This window comes from Dermacentor silvarum, chromosome 1 (genome assembly GCF_013339745.2).
Source record: "Dermacentor silvarum isolate Dsil-2018 chromosome 1, BIME_Dsil_1.4, whole genome shotgun sequence".
Lineage (NCBI taxonomy): Eukaryota > Metazoa > Arthropoda > Arachnida > Ixodida > Ixodidae > Dermacentor > Dermacentor silvarum.
Window position 1 is genome coordinate 58916342 of NC_051154.1, and position 24681 is coordinate 58941022.

A 24681-nucleotide genomic window follows, 5' to 3' on the forward strand; every position below is an offset into this window, starting at 1 on the left:
AAATATTTTAGCCAATTATCTGGACACAAGAATGCCAGGAGCAGTAAACAAGACAACTGCGGCAAAACCTAGTTTTTATAAAAAATCTAGAGAATGTCTTAAATTGGCCTTTTTGCTCGCATGATAAATATATTAAAAATAATATTGGGGCCTACAAAGGAGAGTGCATAGTAAAGCACAATCTTTGTAAGGTATTTGAGATGAAATTTCCGCTTTCTAAGAATTAAGACAAATTTTTTAATATGCTTTTTTGTTACATCATGTTTTGGTTTGAAGAGTAGAATTCAAATAGAACTCAGCAGCCGAAAAATTTCTTTCAGATAAAATATATTGGGAATCCATTTTTTTTTTCAGACCTAATAAATGGCCACAATTTTTTAAAAAGGAATCGGAGAGGGTCGAGTTTGTGGCTGGTCCATTGGGCATGGAAGACCCATATGTGTGCAGCCGATGTATCGGATCTTGCCATGCGGGCATTTTGCCCATTGCATCTGTCACACAGCGTGCAGCTGCTGTGAAGTTAATATTCATTATAGCGATTAAACATTGTGCAAAAGGGCCTGACATGTCTGTGCAATGAACCTAATATGTCCCCATGATGTCCCTTATGCACATGCAAGGGATGTCCAAAGTACGCGGAAATTGCGATCAAACGATCAAGAAAGGGGCATCCACTGGACAAATTTGGCACATCTCAGGATATCCAGATCCCTACCGGGGATGTCCAAAGGATATCCACTAGGTTGGTGCTTGACATCTGAGTCTGCACCCTTCAAATAAAGACAGGACAGGAATGTTTCAGCATGCAAACATTACTTTTTATTTGACGCTGGTGCCGTGCTGTTACACAACATTAGTGAAGCGCAGAGAGGCAATAAATGGCATCCAAAAATATGGCTACCCACATTGGCTCAAAACTAAGACCAGATATTCATCAAAGGCAGCTTACCTTTCCTTCATGAACAATAACTAAAAAATATCACAATCTATACACAAAAATATATTTATGTGCTATGTGTAAGTAAATGTCACTAAACAACACAGCACTGTCACAAATCACAATGATTAAAAGACCTTAAACTAAAGTGATTGAAAAGAAATGTCATTTAAGAATGGGCAGTTGTGCTTGTAAAGCTTGTAAATATATTGTAGCACTGGCATGCCTGAGCAGACAAAAGCACTTTTATATATTTTCTATATATTTCTCATGTCTCTGATAAATTATGTTAGCCTGAGAACCAGTTTCCAGCAAAATAGAGCTATGAGAATAAGCTGTATGACTCCAACAGTGGACACATTCTATATGCACACCCACTATGAATAGAAAACAACAAGATCAACAATATTCACCGCGCCTATTGATGAACACGTTTGTTCTGAGCAAGTCTAACATTTCAGCATGTGAAAGGCATGGCATACGTCTGAATATATGCAGTACACATGCAGTCCATCAAAACGAGACTTAGCTCACATGCAGACAGACAGAGAGAGACGTCTTACAAGAGACTTGAAACAGTGAGACACCATTAGTGTGAATGCAGTACAATGGAAAAAAAATATGTTGGGCCACTGTCCTCAGCACATATATACTATATATGTACAACTGGTCGTGTATCTATTATCCATGACTAGAGGGAGCATTGCTTATGCAGAGTTAAACTGCAGTTACATAGAGTATACATAACTTGAATCGGAGCTGATCACATGAATCCTGGGGAGATGCTGGCATCAATAGAATCACAAGTGTACCAATTGCAAACAATAAATACAATGCTTCAGATTCATTGCCAAGAAAATATGTACTATTGCGAACAAAAGTTTACAGACCATGACATCCTGTGAAAATTTCTTCGCAGTGTAAGAGTGAAGCCTTGAATTAATAAGCGCTGTTGTCTTCAGTTGCTTTTGGGACCACCAGTATGTACAGTTGAATTCTGGGCTGTGTGTAGATTTTGCGTAAATATATATATATATATATATATATATATATATTTTAATCCCAAGGTCTGCAAACTTTTGTCTGTTCAAACATTCTACACGAACGATGAACTTGGTGTTTTGCATATCATTTCGAACCAGAACCAAGAGCTGATATTTACTATGCCAGCTCAACTTTTTAAAATTAACAAACCAATCAATTCAGCACTTCTAAATAAACTCCAAAAGGAAAATGTAAAACTGAACCACGACTGAAAAAATTATCTGCATTGAAATGACACGTTTATTATGGGAAATACAGCAATTTGCACAGCCATGGAGGTCCAAAGAACATACATACTGCTGGCATACTTTAGCTAAAATTTAACTAAATAAAGGTAACTGCTTAATATTTGAGTAAACAAAATATTTTAGCTTCTTTATTGAAAAGAAGTCAAACATTGTTAAATTTGAATTAACTTTGGGATTTTACGGGCCAAAATCACAATCTGATTATGAGGCATGCCGTAGTGAGGAACTCTGGATGAATTTGACCACCTGGGGTACTTTAACGTGCACCGAAATTTAAGTACACAAGAGTTTCTGCATTTTGCCTCCATCAGAATGTGGGTGTCGCAGCCAGGATTGAACCCGCGACCTCGAGCACAGCAGCGCAACGGCATAGCCACTGCACTATCACGGCGGGTATCAAACATTGTCACTGTGCTCTACATTTACAGCTTCAATAGCTCAGATAACAAATGCTAGCTGGCTTTCAGAGCAACATTTCTTTTTTTAATGCAAACATAAAATGCATGCCACTATGACTTTTATGCAGCACTTTTTAAGTTAAAACCATTCTCAGACACTACAAAACACTTGGAATAAGTTAAAATGATGGAAGATATATGTTGCTTACTGCAACTTCTATTTACCTGTAGTGATGCTGGCACAAAATGTATGGTGAACATGAGCAGAGAGCTTGATATGCACAGTAAAAAATATAAATTCATAGCACAGGTTAAAAGGGGAATGTTTCCCTAACAGCACACCAAGAACAACTTGCCTGAGAGAGTTACTATGCAAAACAGCATGTGGTGATTCACAAAAGAAAGGACATAAAAACTTTGCAAGTCCATTGTGTCAAAACTAGTTACTCTATTATGTCACTACTTGAGGGCACATAGTATAAAATGCATTTTTATGCATTGTGCTCTACCTTTGACACATGTACAATAATGCGTATGGTTTATAAAAACACACACATATCAATAAAGTAATATATGCAACAAGTGCTGCAGTAAAACATGTTCCTTTGAACCACAGTTGGGCATGTTGTTCTTCTATAGTTAAGTATTTCAGAAGGTTCAACTGCAGGTGCACCTTTTGGACTCCAGCACAGATTAGCCTTACAGATCACTGCTCTATAATACTAATTGTACTTAATGCCTTGAAACTTCACTTAACAGGCTTCACAAATCTACAAACTTCAACTGTCTAAACATACAAGGCATGCAGTAAGAAAATTTATTTCAATGAATGTAAGTTACATCCTTAAACCCCACATCAACAATGCCACTTAAACAACCTTATAAATGTGAACTGAACAACAGGATCCTTTTGAGGTAACACAATTATGGATTAATCTAATCTTTTTAAAATAAAGTAACTATGCATTATGTGATGCATCCTGTATGTAGCATTGCTGCCCCTACACCTGGGTACAAGTATTTTAAGTAGCCGATGAGAACAGACGCAAGTTTGTGAAATGTAAGGCGAAACAAATTACATGTGCCAATGGCACTTTTCAGTGAATTGCAAATGCTTGTTCAAGTGAGGTTTCAGTGCAAGGAAAAAGAACAAAAATAAAATCGAATAGCTATGGCTACTTTAACTGTAGAAAATGAATAAGGTAAACACGGCAGTGTTCACACGTCTGTTTCATTCAAAATGTTTACGGATTATTGTGATGGAAGCTAATATCGCTATAAGTCACACATAGTGGCATAAAATGATTCTGTCATTCTCAGCCTAAAGTGACAATGCTGACTCCAGCAAGGACTATTGTATGATCTGATGATGAATGAGCTTGATGCTGATACTATCAATTTGGCATTTTAACAAATAAGACTGAATCAACAAAGACAGATTTACCTTGTACATATTTTAAAACATTGCCCATAATTTACTTTCTGTGCGTGCAACAATATACAAGAACATGAAATCCAGACAAACACACACACAAATACATATACGCATGTCCAAAGGAAGTTCCACATGTAAAGTATCCACAGACATTAAAATGACCATCCTTGTACAGGGTTTAATACCATGAAACAAACAGCAATTGTGCACACAGTAATTGCAATGCAAAGTAGGTGAACAGGAACAAATTAATTTGCGTAAGCCAGTTTACACATTCGGTGTTGTACAATACAATAGATTAAAAACATTACAATTTTGTGGAAGGTGTACAACAATGCTAGCCTTTAGACCAGACTGAATGCAACATGTGCCTCTTCAGCTATTCCAGTTCAAAGAAGCAGCTGACGAGAATGCAAACAAGAGAGTGACAGCAACCCTTTAGCTTTTTCCTGAGTGACCTAATATCACCGGGGCTCTGTAACGATATCAGCAGACACTTCAAATGTCTTACCACAAGGAATGGAAGCTGACCTGACAGCCCAGCGCTGGGGATCACCATCCGGCGTTTCAGGCAATCGAGATGACAGGGTGAACACTTCACCCTCCGCATCAGCGCTGGACACTGTTGTAGCAGCAGCAGCAGGTGGAGCTACTACGCGTTTGGCAAGGGGTGGCAAGGCCCTGACATGCGGCCGAGCTTCCCGTGGGCTCTCCTTGTACGAATCTGAGTGGTGCTCTATGAGCAACTCTCCAGGTGTGGATGCTGGCAACACAGCATTTTCAGAAAAGAGCAAGTTGCTAAGGCTTCCTCCACAGGCAGAAGTGCCCAGGCTTAAGGCTGCATTGGCCGCCACGGGAACCTGGACTGCATCATCAGTGTCCAAGGATGACTGGGAGACCGAGCGGCTGGCTGAGGTGATGCCAGCCAGGCTGATGGAATCGAGCTTAGTTCGGAGATCAGGGGCCCTTGCAGGTGATGTTGTCATCCCTAAGTGCATGAGAGAGCACAGAACTTTGACGCTGTGGCCACTTGAAGTAGCATCACCAAAATGAAGGCACATGGAGAAAGCACACACAATGCTTAACCTCTTCCCTGCCCAGTACAACCAAACAAACTTTTAATGAAACACAAAACAAAGACTACAGGTCTATGACCCATGGATGCTTTTGAAGGTCAAACCAAAAATGGAGGGAAAAATAATTAAAACAAGAGAGTTTCCTTTGTACTATACCATTTGTAGCTAATATTTGATTGTGCGTTAGTACTATACTGCTTGGGGACGTGTTAGTAGCACTAATCATTTTGAAGAAGAAACCTAACTTTGTACACAAGTACCACACTACCATGAAAAAAATTTGGTTCCTGCAAAAAACAAACAATACAATAAAAATCCCATCTTACTCATTCTAGAAGACTATAAATAATTTATGCTAAACAATTTGTTATTCTAAAGATACCTGTACCATGCCCAGCGCAAAGTTTTCTTCAGCTGCTCCTATGAGCAAAGCTTTTCTTTTTCTTTGTGCTTGAACATTCTACGACTTGTGGCTGTCACTAAATGCCAACTGATGCACATTTATTTTGAATGAGGAATATTTCACCTGTTTTAGCAAACCAAAAATGAAACCAAGGCAGGTGCTTCAGAGCCATAAGTGCATCCAACTGCTGTACCTTAGCCTCAAGTAGTGAAGTTTCTTATATCAAACAGTGCAATAAGCATTTAAAGCACACCTTTGCTTCAAACCATGAAGCTTAGCTGTGTGGGAATGCGCGACTCTCGCGTGTCCCCTGATGTTGTTTTTCCTGCATAGCTCGCGTCTAGCATCGGGGGTGGTCGTAGTGGTTGCGGCGCATTGCTAGAGATGGCGCGAGTGTTGCGCTGCTAACGCCACCTGACGGCGGGGGGTTAGGCAGGCGCAAAACAGAGAACGCGGTTGCTCTTCGGGTTGTGATCGGTACTGCAAATGGAATGAACCCCAGCACAGCAGCGTCTAGATGAGCCAGGGAAGGGAGAATACTGTGCTGTGCACTCACAGCATATGCACACCACATAGCCAATCAGTGCAGCACAGTGCCTCAGGTTTATCTTATGTTCACTCATGTTCGTTCTTTAGGCTCGTGGATGTGCTGCCATTGTAGTGGCATCACACAAGCAATCACAGCTGTGTGGTTCCTTGCATTTTCCCCCTTGCATACTGTTGGCGCTCCAACAAAAAGATATTTCTGGGGTTTTACATGCCAAAACCACTATCTGATTATGAGGCACGCCATAGTAAGGGACTACGGGTGAATTTTGACAACCTGTTCTTTTTTATAAATTATGGGGCTTTGCCAAAACCACGATCTGATTATGAAGCACGCTGTAGTGGGGGACTCCAGAATAATTCGGACTACCTGGGGATCTTTAACGTGCACCTAAGTACACGGGTGTTTTTGCCTTTGAGCCCTACTAAAATGTGGCCACCGTGGCAGGGATTTGATCCCGTGACCTCGTGCTCAGCAGTCCAACACTACAGTCCCTAAGAAACCACGACGGGTAACCTGGGGTTCTTTAACGTTCACCTAAATTTAAGTACACGAGTGTTTTTGCATTTTGCCCCCATCGGAATGTGGCTACTGCGGCCAGGATCGAACACACGACCTTGAGCTCAGCAGCGCAATGCCACAGCCACTGGACTACAGTGGCAAGTGCGTTGACGCTCCTTAACAGTACGTGGAGCAATGCTTTTTTTTTTTTCTGCAGGGGTTTCAAACTCACTTGAAGGCACCGTTACCGCCAGCAGTGCAGCACTTGAATTCTTCATTCGCACATGGTTTGCAATGTCAGAAGGAGCCTCAACATCAATGAAGTGAAAAGTGATTGACATCAGCACTAGAAATGCTACTCTTCAAGAGTTTGCCAATGGTACTAAGAATGGAGATTTGTAATGTGGATTGTTGAAGTCTGCAAACTCAACCATTCTGAAGGTCAGGGTTCTCCCCACGGTGGGCGGCGGTGGTTTTGCTGCCCACCACTCACCACTCCGGCTGACCGCCCACCCCTATAACCACCCGCCCACCTCTCGGGTTTCAAGTTTGCTGTACTCGGGGACAACTTTCCATGCCTATGCAGTGGAAGCTACGAGCGCAAAGGGCCGGCTTCCATAAGTGCACTGTTACAGCCAAGCATGGACGCCGGCGGGAAGCAGCCACACATGCTCACGAGCCAGAAACAGAGGCTGGGAAGCTGGCGATAAACGCGGACGAAGTAGTACCAGACCTCGGAAAGTGCCACCGTGTGGCATCCCCGAGAGCACGCAGGTTACATTTACAGCGTGTAGGTGGTACGGCCGTGGAAAGAAGCGCAAAGGAAAGAAGGGGCGTACGCAGAAAGAAGGGCAAAAGAAGGAAGAAACGCACCTCCATTGCTAGGCAACACTTCACTGGGTGGAGCAGGCGCTTGCAAAACTTGATGCGCCGTCGCCTTCGCAATAAAGTAAATAATAATAAAAAAAAAAGAGATGAAGTCCCCCTCCAGCGCCGTGTCGGGTTTTCTGAACTCATGCGCGGGGGCGTCCACTTTCTTGTCTGCTAACCTACTATACCGACTGCCGTAAATTATACACGGAAATCTAAGAATCTCCAGATGTCGGAATATTAGTTCGTAGTACTGAGGCGTTACAATGACACCCCCCCGGTCCTCAAATGTCCACCTCTCAAAGTTTTCTGGGGAGAACCCTGCTGAAGGAGAAAGGGAAGGTAAGAAGTGCAATAAATAAAGACAGCGAGTGCAAAGCTCAGAATCAGCTACATCAAGCCACATACAAAGATGTTGAAGATGCCCTCTCCAAACACTTGAATGCCAGGACGTTGAATGTTCTCATCAGTAGTACTGTAATACTTGCTAAAGTGAAGGACTTGGCTTCTTTTCTGGGTTCTCTGGAGGATGACTGGATTCATCGCTTTAAAGAGTGTCATGGCATTGTTTACAAGTCTGAAAGTGCACTGTGTGCTTCTGCGGATGCGAAAAAAGCAGAGCAGTGAAATAAACATAACTTGCAAGCAGTTCACCATTACGAGAAAAAATATGATTACAAAGTGGATGAAACTGCTTTATTCTACCAAATAAGACCATCCGAAATACATGCACTGAAAGGTGACAAATGCGTCAGCAGTAAACACAAAAAAGTCAGGATCACCATACTTCTGTGCTGCAACGTGGACAGGACTGCCATCAGTTACAAATGTAATGCCAATGGATGACAAGAGAACTATTTGCAGAGTGGCTTTCTAAGTTCGAGAGTATTGTGGCTTCGCATTTCTGATCCTGCATAACTGCTTGGTGCATCATAAATGCCAAAGGCTTCATGGAAGGAGGTTAAAAATGGAGGAATAAAAAGCTGCTTTCACAAAGCCGACATTTCCTTCTGCTTCAACTATTTCTACTAAGACGAAGTGCGGAACGTCAGCTCAGGCTTGTGGACAGAAGCCGTCGATGCAGGCTTTGCCAACAGTGGGCAGACATTGAAAGACCTTGTTGCTGCAGCTGGTGGCGTTGATGTGTCAGAGAGCATGATGAAGGAATCGTTCTGGTGACAAGTTCATGACAAGGGGAGGCCTTCAATGATGATGAAGCTGACCACAAAACCAGAGAGCCTTCAATTGTGCCTCTAGTGGTCTCTAAAAGTGCCTTAAGCTTAGAACGACTGAAAATTGAGCAAGTTGGTAGGGATTCATGTTACTCAAAGGCAGGTGTGCGAACATGCACACAAGTGTAGGAACGAACAGGACAACACAAATGCTGACTATCAACTGAAAGGCCACACAGCGGTGGAAGCTTCATAGCCTTGCTCAAGCATCTTGTATATGCCAGCCCAGTAAAAAAAAAACAATTGACCACAATTAGCTTTTCCAATAGGAATCAACTGGGACCAATAGGAACCAATTGGAAAATCCTTACTTCCAACCGGTCACGATTGTGTCAGAGGAGAAACCAATTGGAGTTGCCAATTGAAATGAACTGGACCCAATTGGAACTGATTGGAAAATCCCTAGTTCCAACTGGTTACGATTAAGTCAAAGTGAAACCAATTGAGTTCGATTGGACTGGCCAATTGGAATCAACTGGGCCCATTTGGAAATCCTTACCTCCAATTGGTTATGATTGAGTCAGGGATGCAACCAATTCAGTCCAATTGGACTTGCCAGTTTGAACCAGCTAGGCCCACCTTACATTCCCAACTGAGTCTAATTGGACTACCAATAGGAATAAACTAGCTAGAACGTAACCAACAGGGAAATGATACTTTCAGTTTATGAACCCATTCAAGGAAACTGGAATGAGTTATAGCTATATATGCATGTAGTACTAAGGCTATAGCAAACCTGTTTCTGACAGCTGGAATCCTATTTAGGTTTGCTTTGTGGGGTATATATGTGTATTGGTATTGCCCATTGGTGCAATTGGTCATTCCAACCAATTGGTTTCAAACCAATTGGCACCCATTGGGTACAATTGGTCACTCCAATAAAAACCAATTGGTCACGTTCCAGTTGGTTCAATTGGTCCAGTTATGTACTAATTTATGACTGGAAATTTTCCAATTGGTACCAATTGGAAATTTCCCAATTGGAGTTTTTTTGACAGGGAGTTGCTTGACCTATGACTATGAAAACAGCCTGACAAATTTGGAGAGCGCTATTATCGGGTCAACACAACTGAAACAGACCTCAACCACCAATGAGTAAGTGCAGTATGCACAATTTTTTGGAAGAAATTGTCTTTTCTGCATATTGCTCAGTTCTTTGTAAGCAGTTTTGAGTTCAAGTACAATTATAACAAACTTCTGATATAGCAAAGGCCTAAATCCTAAATTGGAATCTACAGGACCTTTTCAGAATTTATTGGTAAATGCCGAAAACTCCAATCTCTAAAAATAAGGTTAGTATCATTCAGCTTCCCTCTGACTTTTTCTGCATACTCTCTCTTTTTTTTTTACGAATTATTTAGCACTCAACTCAACATATGAAGCCTGTCTTTCCAAACACTAGAATTTTACAAAAATATTCTACTGCTTGAACGCTCTCATATCACCATGTAATGTGGAAAAATAAATATACTTCGTAATGGAATGCATCTTTCCAGGAACAAGGACAACTAGTCATAACAACAGTGTAAGCTAACTTTAAACTAAGTCTAGTGAAAACAAAACTGCCTGTTTCTATAACCATAAACACACAGTGATAGTACAGCACATAAGGTCCTGAAAGAAACACGAGAGCCGCACCAACAAGTGCAGAATATACACAACTTACAGATCACACACCTTTTTATCACCCATCAAAATGTATGAAATGTGCATAACTGCTTTATGTAAAAGAATGCGAGGCAAGAAGCTTATGCGGCTTGCAACTACTGCAGTGAAAAAGGCATAGAAAACAATAAAAGTCAAATGATATTTACAGCTTTCAAGCTTGGGGAAAAAAATAAATGGTGCAGCTTCAGCAGTGCAGATTGAACTACACAAAAATAATTAAACAATGCCACCAAGGAATGGCATTGGCAAAAAGAAAGTAAAAAAAGAACACACACTAGATGGTTTCACTAGTATATAAAAAAAATTACAGGGGGCAAATTACAGTCTGACAAATGTAGCTTCTACTCAATGACAGGAAGTGTGACGGCTCATCTAGTCCCAGGGCCAGTATTTTGTAGCGATGCCTTTCCGAGGCTAATGCCTTTTCGCGCTTTTCGCGCTTGGTCAGTGGTCAGAGCAACGGTCCGCTCACGTTATCAACGGGATCAGCCGGCCGTGAGCGGTGGATGATAAGACTAGTATAGAATAAGGCATAAGGCATCACTGCAAAATACCGGCCCTGCACACAATAAATGAGGCAAACAGAGCCATCAATGTGTCTACTGACTAAGCTTTACGGTGACATTAGCAATCATGAAGTCTCTATACTGAAAGCTTTTTTTTTTGTAGTTGCCACCTGTTGTCATAGGCTTCAAGAATGGCAATTTTCCAGCTTACACTGCCTCCACGAAAGCTAATGTTTCTTAAGTGTGTTGACAACAGTGTGGCAAGTGGCAACAGTGTACAGTTTTAAATGTGCACTTCGTATTTTGGCACTATATGGACTTGACTGCAAACAATATTTAGCTGGCAGTTTGTCAAACACTAGAAATAGTCCTCTGCTCTCGTGAATCTCAAAAACTAGGGCCTCATAGTTCTCAAACACCAGAAGCTTATCTGCTCTATCATGCAGGAGAATTGCTGCATCCACAGTTTCCCAGAGCTCAACTGCACTTTACCAGGCACTGCAGTCAGCTTTGCACCCACTGTTTGCTACTCAGGAATTGAGGAGCAGTGTGCTTATGCTTGCCTTTGGCAATTTCTTCAGCTACCTTGACACGCTCTGGAAGAACGGCAACTTACGCTACCACTATAGAGAGAGAGAGAGCCTTGTTAGTAGACACAAATGTGGAGTGGCAACATGCATATTTTCTGCACATGTAGCTTTTCTGCACTTGAGTTTCATGATTGCAGAAACTGCCAATTTCTTGAGATAGTACACCATTGGGATTGAGGAGGAAGGAGAGTGCTGCTGCAGAATTGCCTAACAAACAGTCACTATAAAACCTCCGAGTGCCAAGAAAGAGCACCAGTGAGTGTATTGTAGTCTTACGACAACTTTTTAAGTGAATCACATTCGAGTGCTGTCAGCCCAAAGACAAAGCGGTGTCGATCATGCAGTCAGATTTTGTGGCTCTACCAGTGTAACCGATTCATAGGCGTCTTTCCTTGATTTGCTGCATATTTAGAGATGAGCACCAAAGCAAGCTTCTCATAAACGGATGATGCGGTAAAATGTTAATACTATTCAGTCAAGCTTTCTTTTTTTCTCGAAAACAGAATGCGGGGAACTAGGTGCCTCACATCTGATAAAATTGTCAACCTTGTAATATTGTCCAGTGAGATCCCGAGTTCATGTTGCTTGACAGGGACTCTGAAAGTAACAGCAGTGAAAACGAAAGAAAAGTTTTACATAATCCTGTTTCCTATCTTCAAGAGTGTCCCTCGAGACTGATTCATCTGTATGTAGTCCCCATAAAGTCCATCAAGTCTGCTGTTTACAGGAAATAAAATATTAATCTTGTTTGTTTAAATTACAAGACAATTGCAGTGCTTCACATGTTAGTAAAATTGTTGCTAATTAAGCTCACCTTTCACCCAGTATGTTCACATTAGCAAAGTCAAATTCGTGTATTTGGCACACGAAAAGCTTTTAATTCCAATTTCGACAACCGACTAGGGCCAATGGTAATTATAATAATTAATAAGGTCTTAAATGTCCTGGAATGAAACCTCATGAGAAATTCTGCAGTCACACTGTAGTAGTGAAACTCAAGCAATTTATTGAGGTCAACAAATCTTGATCAAATTTGTGTTGTAAATACTCCCCCCCCCCCCCCCCCCCTTGCACTCATTATTAAAAATATTTTCTATATTTAACCTAAAGCTGAAACGCTGCATCACAAACCATGACCCACCTGTCACCCTGCAATTATGCACAATACAGCAGTCATTCATATTGATTTCAGTGAACAGCCAGTTGCATGGCTACAACTTACATCTAAGTATGCACATTAATAAACTGGAGAAGCACAATAGTATTATAAAAAGAAGTATCAGAGTGCTGAAGCAGATCTGCTGATTTTTGGAGCAGTATTGCGTGAGCGTAAGATAAAGAAAGAAATAAAGGAAAAAACGAACTTCATGGGAGGATTGTGCAGAGCAGTCCATGAGCCTAAGGAAACTGCATTCTCTCAGCTGGGTTTTGAGAATGGCACTAAAGCAACAGCTGGAACTGTGATTACAAGGGGAAGAGGTTTGTGGGAAACAAAGGGCCAGGAGGTGTGAGGAGAAAGCACAAGAAGCCAGTACCTGCAGAGCAGCCAAGGCAGGTGCAGTGTAGTAGGACATGCACGCTCACAGCCTCACAGCGTCTGTGCGGTGACCCCAAGAACCACTACCTTGCTGATTGGCGAGCCCCACAACTGGAGCGGCATGGCTGCCATGCTCTGACACTTCCATCAGCTTGCCGCCCCGGTTCTTGCGAGCCACCTAAAATAATTTTAAAGGTCTCATCACAATGGAACAAGACCGTTATGCATTCTGTTAAATGTGCGACATTCTTCATTGGAGAGCTAAACACACTGTAATTTTGCACATAAACCCACAAAATTTTTTTTTTAAACTGAGCATGAGACTTATATGCGAATTTTGCTTACAGTTATGGCTTCATGGCCGTGCATTCTCAATTGCTGTGCAGCTGCCTATGAAGGCAAAACTCGCATTTAAGTGTGCACATTAACCAACATCAGCCTACAAACAAATCGCTTGGCAGAAAAGTGGGACTATCTCAAAACTAGAAAGCACTTCGATTACCTCCAAAATGAGTGGAAAGAAGCCCGCGAATTCCAGCTACGGCTACAGTTCATGTTCTGTCCTTCTACATTTCTGTCCAGCTAGATGGCATTTGCGTATTTTAAAATCTTGGGGCATGATAGTTGGGACACCCTCTATATATGTGTACACGAGTGAAGAAGGTACACCGAGGGGCTCCATCTTTGTTAATTATGATTATATAAAGCCAACAGACAATGAAGCCAAGGAAGCCATCGAGAAAATTAGTTGTGCTTGAAATTGAAATGCAGAAAATAATAAAGAAAAGGGGCATAAACGCAGACAAAAGGATAACTTGGCATCGCTGGGAGCCGAACCCACAACCTCCGCATTATGCGTGCATTATACTACCCATTCTCATTGTCTGTTGGCTTTATTATGCGTGCGTTATACTACCACTTCTTATTGACTCATTGTCTGTTGGCTTTATATATATATATATATAAAGCTGAATGCAGTCATCTTATAGTAATGAACCACTTGAATAAGTCTGGACTTTGGCTGTACTACAATGCTCTTACTAAAGCCTGTTGTCCACAGATAATGTTGTAACTTCTAGCGCAGAAGGCTCAGCTGGAATGGGAGACTTCAAGCATTAAAATTATATACGCATATATTAGAGGTGCGCAAAATTTCAAACGCAAATTGAATAGCTCCTGCTATAAGATTCATATACAATGTAAGAGTTTGCTATTTGAAATTGTTGAATATATAAGAAATAAGAAAACTTATTGCACTTCTGAGAGAGACAAAACAGAGGACTGTTGCGAATTCTTATTCTGCTGCAAGGTAGTTGTGCAAGGTAGACTCGCTGAAGGCCACCATTGCTGACTCAATGGCCAACATCTCTACGGATCACCTGATCCGTGCATGCAGCCGTTTCCGAAGCCAAATTGAATCGGTTATTGCTGCGGATGGCAAATTCATTGAATAATTGTGGAAATAAACTGTAAGAGAAGTATTTCCCAAAGTTTGGTGAAAATATGTCTATTTTTGCTGGATATATTCTTCTCTGCCTGAAGCCAACATTGTGTTCTAAAATACCTCGCACACCCAGTATATAAGCCTGATTCCTTTTTTTTTACCAAATGAACTCTGCGCAAACTTTATACTATGTTGCTTTACAAATGAAAAAATATTGAATATTCGATTCTACATTTGGTGACCGTTTTTCTCCATATTCGTATTTGATTCAATTCAAGAATTTCACAATTTAAACACCCCTTATATATATATATATATATATATATATATATATATATATACTGTGGAACTCTCTTGATATGTTCCTGGCTGTTTCATTTTCCCCACTGCTATGTCGCGTTTTCATGGTCCTGACCATGAGGTGTAGACAGAACTGATGTATTCTGGCGGTAATGTGGCATCTGTGGCGAATAGGAAAAAGCAAAGTCAGCGGTCAGACATCATCAGTATTATGTTCCCATTTAATACGTCGCCATTCTGTAATGTTCCTGCATCTTACGTTGCGTTTGAATGTGGCAGTCACGTAAGTTTAGCGCTGCAGGGGCAAATTTGCTCTCGCACGTTGATAAATATATACTCGCACTTAAGCTCGTCAAGCCCTGCCCATGGCCCCACTTCGATATGCCGGAAGTCCGTAATTAACAGTCCTGACAAGCGAAGTCCCGACAGTCTCGGCATGATGAAAGTTTCTTTCAGTTCCCTAAAGTCAGCTTCGCCGCCATACAGCCGTGTTATGTCGCGAAGCATATTAAGAGTGAAAAGGGGTTACTGTCGCTGAACTAGGGTGGCTAGAACTGGGAGGTGTGAAGATCGGGGAGCACATCTCTTGCCTAGAAGTGCCACCTTGCGCGATCCCTCCGCTAGGTCGAAATAGGGTGCTGGTGTTTTGCGCCTCAATGTATTTGAGGGTACAAATCATCACCAGAAAAAGTGGTCCTTTTCCATGTGCCGGAATGCAAAGAGCAATTTACGAGTTGCGAGCGGGCTATCCTAAGGGCTGACAGAGCTCTACAGGAGAATTCCGCTGTGTGTGCACAGTAGAAGATGTCCTACAGCAAAATGAGGCTTGAAAGGAAGGTCTAATGCTACAGTTCTCATGGAGGCAGCAGAAGTGGCCGTGAAACATATGTCAACTACACAAAGCAACACAGCAGCGATGGTCGCTTTGTGTAATATTATATTGCAGTCAATATGACAAGAAAGTGGGCTCTGCCAACAAACTGAATTGTGATAAATTCCAACAAGCTGATATAGGAAGGCTTCTGTGTTCTGTAGCCATCAGCGTTACTGTACAAATTGATTCATTGCTGTCAAGAGCAATCCGCGGATGTTTAGCACAATATGCACGCATTCAAAGATTGTAAGCAGCCTAAGTACTGCAGGCAGCAGTGAGCCACAAATTGGCTGCTAAGCATTGCACAAAACTAACCTGATTAGTTGTTAGATTTTATTTTTCTGTTATCAGAAGAATTAATTCCCTTTTAAAGGGGTGCAACCAAGCAGCAAGTGAAAAAAAATCCCAAAATCAAAAGTCTGAAGCCATGCGTAGCTTCAGGACAAATCCACCGAAGACTAGCAGATAACTAAACTGTTGCTCATAAAATTGTGTTATAAAGCTATGAACCAATTTTCAGTCTCAATTTCTCTACGACACTGAGCGTATATACATAATGGCTTTGCGATTTCATGACATTAAGCGCCCCTCAAAGGTGCATTGAGAGTGAGTGAGTGAGTACGAACTTTATTGAGGTCCTGAGGAGAAAGAATTAAAGCGGGGCCGGAGGCCCCGCCAATTAATCCGGTGGCTTAACCAGAAAGAGAATACATAAATGGACACAATCATTCGCACTAATCAGATAAATGTAAGTGACTGCCGCAGTAAGAGCCATACCTAATAACATCTCGCATGTTAATGCACGCTAATTTCAGAGCAATGAAATAATGAAATATTGGCGAAACTCCCACTGGAACAACCTCGAGCTACTCTCCTTAACTATGTTAATAGTCATATAAAGATTTGTAGAGATCATTTTGGCATTTGCAACAATTGCAGTAGAAAATGCAGCACCTTCAAAATATGCTTTATCAAAGAATGGTTGCATTATGGCTGGATTATTTTGCTGGTGCAAGGTTCGTGCTGATGCCACATTCGGAGCTTGTCCAATGCTATAGGTACACATTGCGAAAGGGCAATATAGTTGTTGAATGCTAACGTAACTTACGCCTGCAAAAAAGCAAGGAACACACTGTGCGAGTGCAATGCCACAGAAGCCGCGAGCAGCTACTGCGCCAAGGTGACAATGCCACTATGACTGGAACACGCATCCCGGCAAGCTTGGAGCGGCTGGTTTTCACACCTCCCAGTTCTAGTTACTCTAACGAAACAGGGTACGTGTCCCTTGATTACACACACACGCATGCGCTGTCTCCGGTCACAGTATGAGCACCGCAATGTCTAATAACTGTACTGGCAACCATTCAGTGCTGTTACGATTCACTTAGAGCTGCGATGCCCGGACGACGTGTAGTAAATTCCGATTCACGTTGAGCGACCATGCTCGGACTCCGTGCAAACGCATGGTAATGGGCGTGGCTAACGATCGCGCTCGTCAGCATGAATACATGTATCAGTCGTGAGGGTCAGAGACGAAACCTGTCATCCAGCCCTCAACCTTGCTTCCCCGCTGAGGACATTCACCCCGTTCTGGTCACCTACCATCTTTGCTTCCTTTGGATTTCCCTATCCTGCCGTAGGGGAGAGGAGAGGGAGAAAGTGCCCGGATGGTGGAGGGTATAAGAAAGCCAGCCAGCAGCCACGTGGAAGAACACTTTTGCTTTGCCCTAGCGTGCAGGTGCAGGCACGCTGAACTTTTCTTGAATGTTTTCTTTGGAGCACACCGCTCACTCATAACCATGTATTAAACTCTGTTTTTACGTCGCCTCGTCTTCCCTGTCGGACCCTCTCCGATGGTCAGCCTGGTTCGAGCTCCAAGCAGACGCTGTTGAAGGTACCCACAAACCTTGGCCTGCAACAGCGCTGTTTCTGACGTTGCTATGGCGATTTGGAGCCTTCCTCACTGTTATGTTTCCCCCGCAGTATGTATTTTTTTAGCGTTCCCTTGAAAAACGTATCAACAGGGCTTTACTCTCTCTCTCTCTGTGTGTGTGCACATGTGTGGAGAGAGAGAGAGAGAGAATAAACGCAGCAGTGAGCCTGCAGATGAGATTTTGTTCAGCAGAATTTTCAGAGCAGGCAGTTGAACATTTTTGTCCAGCCTCACCTTAAGCCTTGACTTGTGTATCTCTCGGAGGACGTAGCGCTGTCGTGATGGGCTGTTGGATTGCTGCCCATCTCGTGAGTGCAATGAGCCACCACGGGTACTTTTTTCATGACCATTGGGAACGTCGATTCTGTTTTTGCGCAGATAACAACAAAATGCAAAAAAAAAAAAAAACAGGAGGCAGTTGGATTATGCAAGCATGTAATGGCAATTGAACTATATGCAACCAGTTAAAAACCAAGAAACAATGGACATAACCTGTCACACAGAGGACAACATATGCTATAGCAAGAAATTGGATCGAAGGTGACAGTTCATTTAAATATAAAGTAGTACTAAGTCAAGCTACAAAGTGTTTGCTTTTATCTTCAAATGAGTAATTAGTAAGATGCACGCATGCCCACTTGTATAACATGCAGAAATACAACACACTTCTAGTAATGCTACATTTCTTTGTAGAACTCCTACAAAGATATGTGTTGCAAGTTCTTGTGATTCAACTGTTTGGTTTAATAATTGATAGCAGCTTGTAGTGACTCGCATATTCTAAAAACAAAAGGCTTTGCTCATGTTTAGCCCTTGTCATTGCTCCTCATGCCACTGAACGTCATACATGGTGACTTGATGGCAATGGCGTACCAACTATTTCTCGATGGGGGGCAAACCATTTCTCTCTCTCTACTATATATATATATATATATATATATATATATATATATATATATTGTTACGAGCACGGGGAAAGGGTTTATTTAGGCATTGAACAGCAGGAACAGCTACGAGCAGCAGGAATGGCCGCTGCTCAGCCGTCATTCTTTTCTTCCTTTTTTTCCAATCTCCACGTCCTATTTACGCACTTGCACACAACATACCTCGCCCCGCAGACAAAGCCCACTGGGCGAGTCAACTAACTTCTCGCGGCGTGTATGATGTCAACCTGGCGACATGCGTGACTTGTGTCCTAGCAGAGCGTCTACCAGTACTATTCGTGAAGCGCGAGAGAATAGTTCACTTCGCTGATTTTGTTAATGACAACATACGGTCCATCGTAGTTTGCCAGCAGCTTTTGGCACAAACTGCGCTTCCTTGTGGGAGTCCAAAGCCAAACGAGATCACCAGGGTGATATGTAAAAGGCCGATGTCATGCGGCGTAGCGTGCTTTGAAGCTTTCTTGCGACGACAAAGTCCGCAGACGAGCAAGTCGCCGAGCCTCTCCAGCGAGGCATAGTGTATCGGTGAACGTAGGATTGTCGTGGTGGTAAAAAGGGAGGACAGTGTCAAGCGTATACCAGGGCGAGTGAGCATATAGAAGGAAGAAGGGGCTGCAGCCGGTTGTCTCATGTTTGGCGATGTTGTATGCGTACGTAATAAACAATACAACTTCATTCCGATTCTTGTGATCGGACGCAACATACATGGAAAGAATATTGGTGATCATTCGATTAGTGCGCTCAATGAGGCGTTCGTTTGTGGATGATATGGCGTCGAGTGCCATAGGTGTGAGTTACATAAACGTAGAAGCTCTTCCACGATATCTGCTGTGAATTGATGTCCCCGGTCCATTATAATAACACAAGGAGGTCCATGTCGCAGAACAATAACATGAAGTAAGAAGAGCGACACTTCGGTGGCAGTGATTGATGGTATAGCTGCCGTCTCGCAGTAGCATGTGAAGTAATCAGCGCAGACAATTATCCAGCAGTTCCCCTTGGATGACTGAGGAAAAGAGCCTAAGAGATCAATTCCGACTTGCCGAAAGGGCAAGCTGGGAGGTGGCACAGGTTGAAGGAGACCAGATGGGGCAGTGGTTTGACGTTTCTGACGTTGGCACTGTGTGCAGCTGGCCGCATACAACCCAACAGAATGTCACATCCGGGGCCAGTAAAAGCGTTCTTGAATGCGATAAAGGGTCCGCAGAGTGCCTAAGTGACCGGAGGTAGAGTCATCGTGCATAGCCCGAAGAATTGGACGCCGGAGACGCTCCGGCATCACTAGAAGGAAGCGTGCACCCGTGCTTGAGTAGTTCCTTTTATACAGGAGCCCGTCATGTTCACAGTAGCTGCTTGTCGCAATACAACAAGCTGAAGTTAAGAGTCGCTCCAATTTGGTGTCTGTCCGTTGTTCGGCTTTGAGCACATCGATATCAGGAAAATCAGATGACACAGAGGCAACGAGATGATCAAAATCATTTGCGTCACAGTCCGTCATGGTAAGGGGCATACGGGAAAGACAGTCTGCGTCAGCATGTTTTCGGCCACTATTGTAGGAAACAGTGAAGTTATATTCCTGCAACCTCAAAGCCTACCCAAGCAACCACGGATATCCGTGGGACATCCGCCACAAGTCCGAACGTCCATCCTTTTAAATATCCATCACGGACGTCCATAGGACATACAAGAAATGGCGGCGAAGCGCCGGCGCAGTATCGGTTCGTTTGCCATCTTCAGAGCCTGCCCGTAGTCACCTGCTCAGCTGTTGAGTGACAGCTACATCTACCTCTATTTGAGCCATTGAAGTATCTGTACGTGTTTTGTTCACAGGTGCCATCAAGCCCTAAAGTGAGGGGAAAGCCATACACACCAAAGACTTCGGATCTCGGCCGGCAGTTAGCAGTCAATAGCTGGAAAAATCGCAAATCCAGAATGGTGCAGCGGTGCATGTACATGTACGTTACATACATGCGTTAACATGTGTTGTTCCCCTATCCGTGCGAATGTTTGTGTGCCTTGTGATGTTAGCCATTGTACAGAGGCAGCATCAGAATTTAATGCGGATTGTAGCATGACGCGAACCCCAACCTTGGGCTCGGCAGCAATATGCTCTAGCCACTCACTAGCGTAGCGGGTATTAAAGATCCTTATAGCATTAAATTAAATGTATTTATGTTTAAAGAGGTCAAAATCATTTACTATTCTGCTGTTGCTAAGTGCAAGTACTGGCTATACTGTCATAAAAATTCATTTGAGGTGGACGTTTCCGCACACAATTATGGGTATGTGTAATGGCTCTCCCGATATATCGTTCTTGTAGTGAAAGCATGAAACATTCGCAGTTCCAAGTGTCATGCATGTAATGTTTTTCTTTCCAAGCTGCTGAGTGAAAAAAAAAAAAAAAATGCTCCTCGTATGCAAACTCAACTTCCGACTCCGACTTTCCGGCACTATCCGAATCAAGCAGTACCTCACTACAGAGTCCACGAAGATCCAGAAGTGACTCCAAATCAACAGGCGGTCAAGCAGACGAAAGAACCCGGTCAAGATCACGGTCCGGATCACGTACCCGCAACCCACAAAAGCGAGTTACGTATGCAGACGCTGCAGGGGGAAACACACGAGCACAAGAACCCACGGAAACCGAACGAGATCTGCGAGCACAACTCCAAAATCAACAAGCCCTCATTGACAAGCTCATGCGAAGGTGCAAAGAACAAGACACCGCCAATCAAGCCTCGAAACCTCAAGGAATGCCCAACATGCCACCGCCCCTTACGGAAGAACGAATCAAGGAAATTGTAACAATGGAGGTCCGGAAGCAGATACAGGAGGCCATGACCACTTTTGCAAAGGAAATAACCCAACAGCTACAGCAACACATCACCACTCAGCTTGCCCCTATCCATGCTACCCTCCAAGACCTCAGCAACTTCATGTCCTATGCCAAGCAGAACCACGTAACGAAAGCCACAGTAGAAAAGTTGCTCAACAACACCGACACGGCTCGCAAGAAAGCACGTAAAGACCTCCATAATGCTGCCAGACCGGAATCCATGGCCTGGGGCGATAACACCGATATTGATCAAGATGGCGAGTAATCCCAAGAAGAGATTCCCACAACTTCCAATGAAGTTGTGGCAATGGAACTGTCGCTCTATACGAACCAAAAGAACAAACCTCCAGGAACTGACCAAACAGGAACAACCAGATATCATCGCTATCCAAGAAACTTATCAGACCAATCTACGCATACAGGGATATGATACACACACCGGATCTCAGAGAACAGCCATCCTGACGAAGAAAAATCTCACCACGCAAGATCACACAATCCAGGGAACAACCGTGGAACACACCCTAGTGGAAGTGCTACCTGAGAAGAAGACACACCAAAGTCTATATGTCCTATGCTTATATAGTCAACCCAGGGATCCGTTATCTGACTTTGTAAAGTTCATCACGGAAGCCAGAAGGCTATCTAAAGGCCATAAACTTGTAATTATGGGGGATTTTAATGCCCCCCACACAGTATGGGGTTACCAGCACACGACCAAGAAAGGAGCGCGAGTGCACGATTCGGCACAACAGAATCACCTCACACTCTGGAATGATCCTAAACTAAAGACTCGAATAGGCAACAGTGTATCCAGGGATACAAATCCCGACCTCACCTTTACAATAGGTATCTCCAAGGCCGAATGGACCCGACTGGAAGAAAATCTCGGCAGCGATCACCACATCCTTCAGCTAGAAATCCTGCACCATAAGAAGCCGAGCAGAACCGGAACGGCAAGGCACCACCTCGAAGACTCAGGACTCATGCCTGACACAATGTTTGGCTTCCGACAGCTCCTCTCAGCCCAAGATATACTTTTACAGCTCAAGGAAGACCTCTTGGACTACCTAGAACGCCACAAAAAGTTCTATATTTTAGCAATAGATGTAAAAGGAGCCTTCGATAATGTGAAGCATGATGCAATCCTCCAGAATCTCCAAGACACAAACTGCGGAATCCAGACCTACCAATACGTACAGGACTTTCTCAAGGATCGCACGGCTATGGTGGGCATCGGCAACATCCGAAGCGACAAATTCGAAATGCCCAACAAAGGCACTCCAGAAGGGTCAGTCATTTCACCTTTGCTATTCAACCTCGCTATGATTAAGCTCCCGCAACAACTCGATGACATCGAAGGTTTAAGCCATGCAATATACGCCGACGATATAACATTATGGACAAAAGCGTCGACAACCGGCCGACAGCAAACTACCCTCCAAGAGGCAATCGATCTGATAGAACAGTACCTATCAAGATGCGGTCTCCAGTGCGTCCCCGAAAAATCAGAGCTACTTATACTCAAGGCAAGGACACGGGGAAGACCACCAGCCTACATCGACCCAGATCCCAACGTCACACTCAATGGAATCGATATACCTCAAGTTGACTCCCTCCGCGTCCTTGGCCTCACCCTACATAAAGATGGTTCTGGCGCAGCTACACTTCCGAAGCTTCAGAAGACCCTAACACAAGTAACTCATCTCATTAGGCGTATAACCACTCAAAGAAGAGGACTTAAAGAGCAAGAAACCGTCCAAATTATCCAAGCACTCCTTATAAGCCGGATAACATATGGCACCCCGTATCTACTCCTCAAGAAAGCTGAAATTGAAAAACTCAACATCGTCATCAGAAAGGCAATCAAGAGCGCACTAGGACTTCCCAGTACGACCTCAACCACGACAATACTCAAACTTGGCCTCCATAACACCTGGGAAGAAATGAGTGAAGCACACAGGGCCAGCCAGCTGGAACGCCTTAAGCTGACTCAAACAGGAAGAGCAGTACTTCGCAAACTCGCATACAGCGAAAACTTTATAGCAGACTCAGACGTGAAAGCCCGATTGCCACCACTTCTCCGTGACTCTATTTCAGTCGCTCCAATACCTCGAAACATGCATGCAACACACCACAAAGACAGAAGACAAGCAAGAGTTCGAGCGCTAAGCAAGAAATACTCAAGGAACCCCAACACGAGATATACAGATGCGGCAAAATACCCAGGTAAAAGAGCCTACGCAATTACCGTGACCAACAACAAAGGGAATGAGCTAGTCGCTGCCACCATACCGGCCAGAAATCCAGAAACGGTGGAGGAAGTGGCCATCATCCTCGGCATCGCCACATGCAAGGGCACCGCAATCATCTTGAGCGACTCGCAAACGGCATGTAGAAACTTACAAAAAGGCCGAATCTCTGCCGCAGCCGTGAAAATTCTAAAAGAGCTATCAAGACGCCAAGAACTACCCGAAACCTACGTCGTATGGACCCCAGGCCACGAACACCTGGCAGGAAACGAAGCAGCACATGCTGTCTCCCGAGAACATACCAGCCGGGATTTCCTGCCGCACGGGATCCGGAAATCGACGAGGGTGGAGGACATTCCCATCAACTACGCCATAATACTGCAACATTACCGACTCGAAAGAAGAGAATATCCTTTACCACATCCAAAATTAAGCAAGGAAGAAGCCACCGCCCTCCGCAGACTACAAACTAATACATATGTCCATGGAATTATCATGCACCGGATGCATCCCACTAAATTCTCATACCTATGCCGATATTGTGATGTACCAGACACCCTACAACACATGGTGTTGGTGTGCCCACACCGCGAGAAAAACAGTCAAGACGATGCCTCAGAAACGATACAAGCCACTGAAGAAACGTGGGAGGCAATGTTAACGGCACAGAGCCTGGATGATCAGCGAAGTCTGGTGGACCGGGCCCGGGCTGCGGCATTAGCCAACGGCTTTCTGGACTGAGAGAGCCGCCCACCTAGGGTGAAGAAAGAACACTTTCTCGCTGTTTCTAGCAATAAACGTTCATTCCTCCTCCTCCTCCTCCTCGTATGCAAATAATAAATTTAATTACTGGTAAACAATACATATATTACTCGAACTAGCAGAAGTGGCAGGGCTTTTTGTGTTGAAACTTCCCATTCCAATGAGTTTGCAGGTGCACCCCATTTTACGTTTTTCATTTCTTTGAAAATGCGTTCTATTCCTGACATGTTATACATAACTGTGCTTGAGTGATATCTTACATTATTCTGTGTAGACTTGTTTATGTCTGTATTAAGTAATCCTGTTTAATCAGTGCAAAATGAAACAAAGGACGACAAAGAAGG

At 43.4% G+C, this 24681-nt stretch overlaps 1 protein-coding gene across 2 annotated transcripts in view; it reads right to left on the bottom strand.

Moving 5' to 3' along the window:
- Positions 1 to 532: 532 nt before the first annotated feature.
- The window catches only part of LOC119464029 (palmitoyltransferase ZDHHC11-like), a 61159-nt gene continuing 37010 nt past the window's right edge, over positions 533 to 24681 (bottom strand). The window contains exons 10-12 of one of the 2 annotated variants that reach the window (XM_049668581.1): positions 17778 to 17907; positions 13080 to 13170; positions 533 to 5050 (exon numbers count right to left, since the gene is read on the bottom strand). In XM_049668581.1, the coding sequence (XP_049524538.1) occupies positions 4527 to 5050; positions 13080 to 13170; positions 17778 to 17907 (745 nt within the window). In that variant the 3' untranslated portion in view covers positions 533 to 4526. Of the gene's footprint in view, positions 5051 to 12990; positions 13171 to 17777; positions 17908 to 24681 lie in introns of both variants that reach the window. The other variant, XM_049668582.1, reaches the window with a different exon arrangement.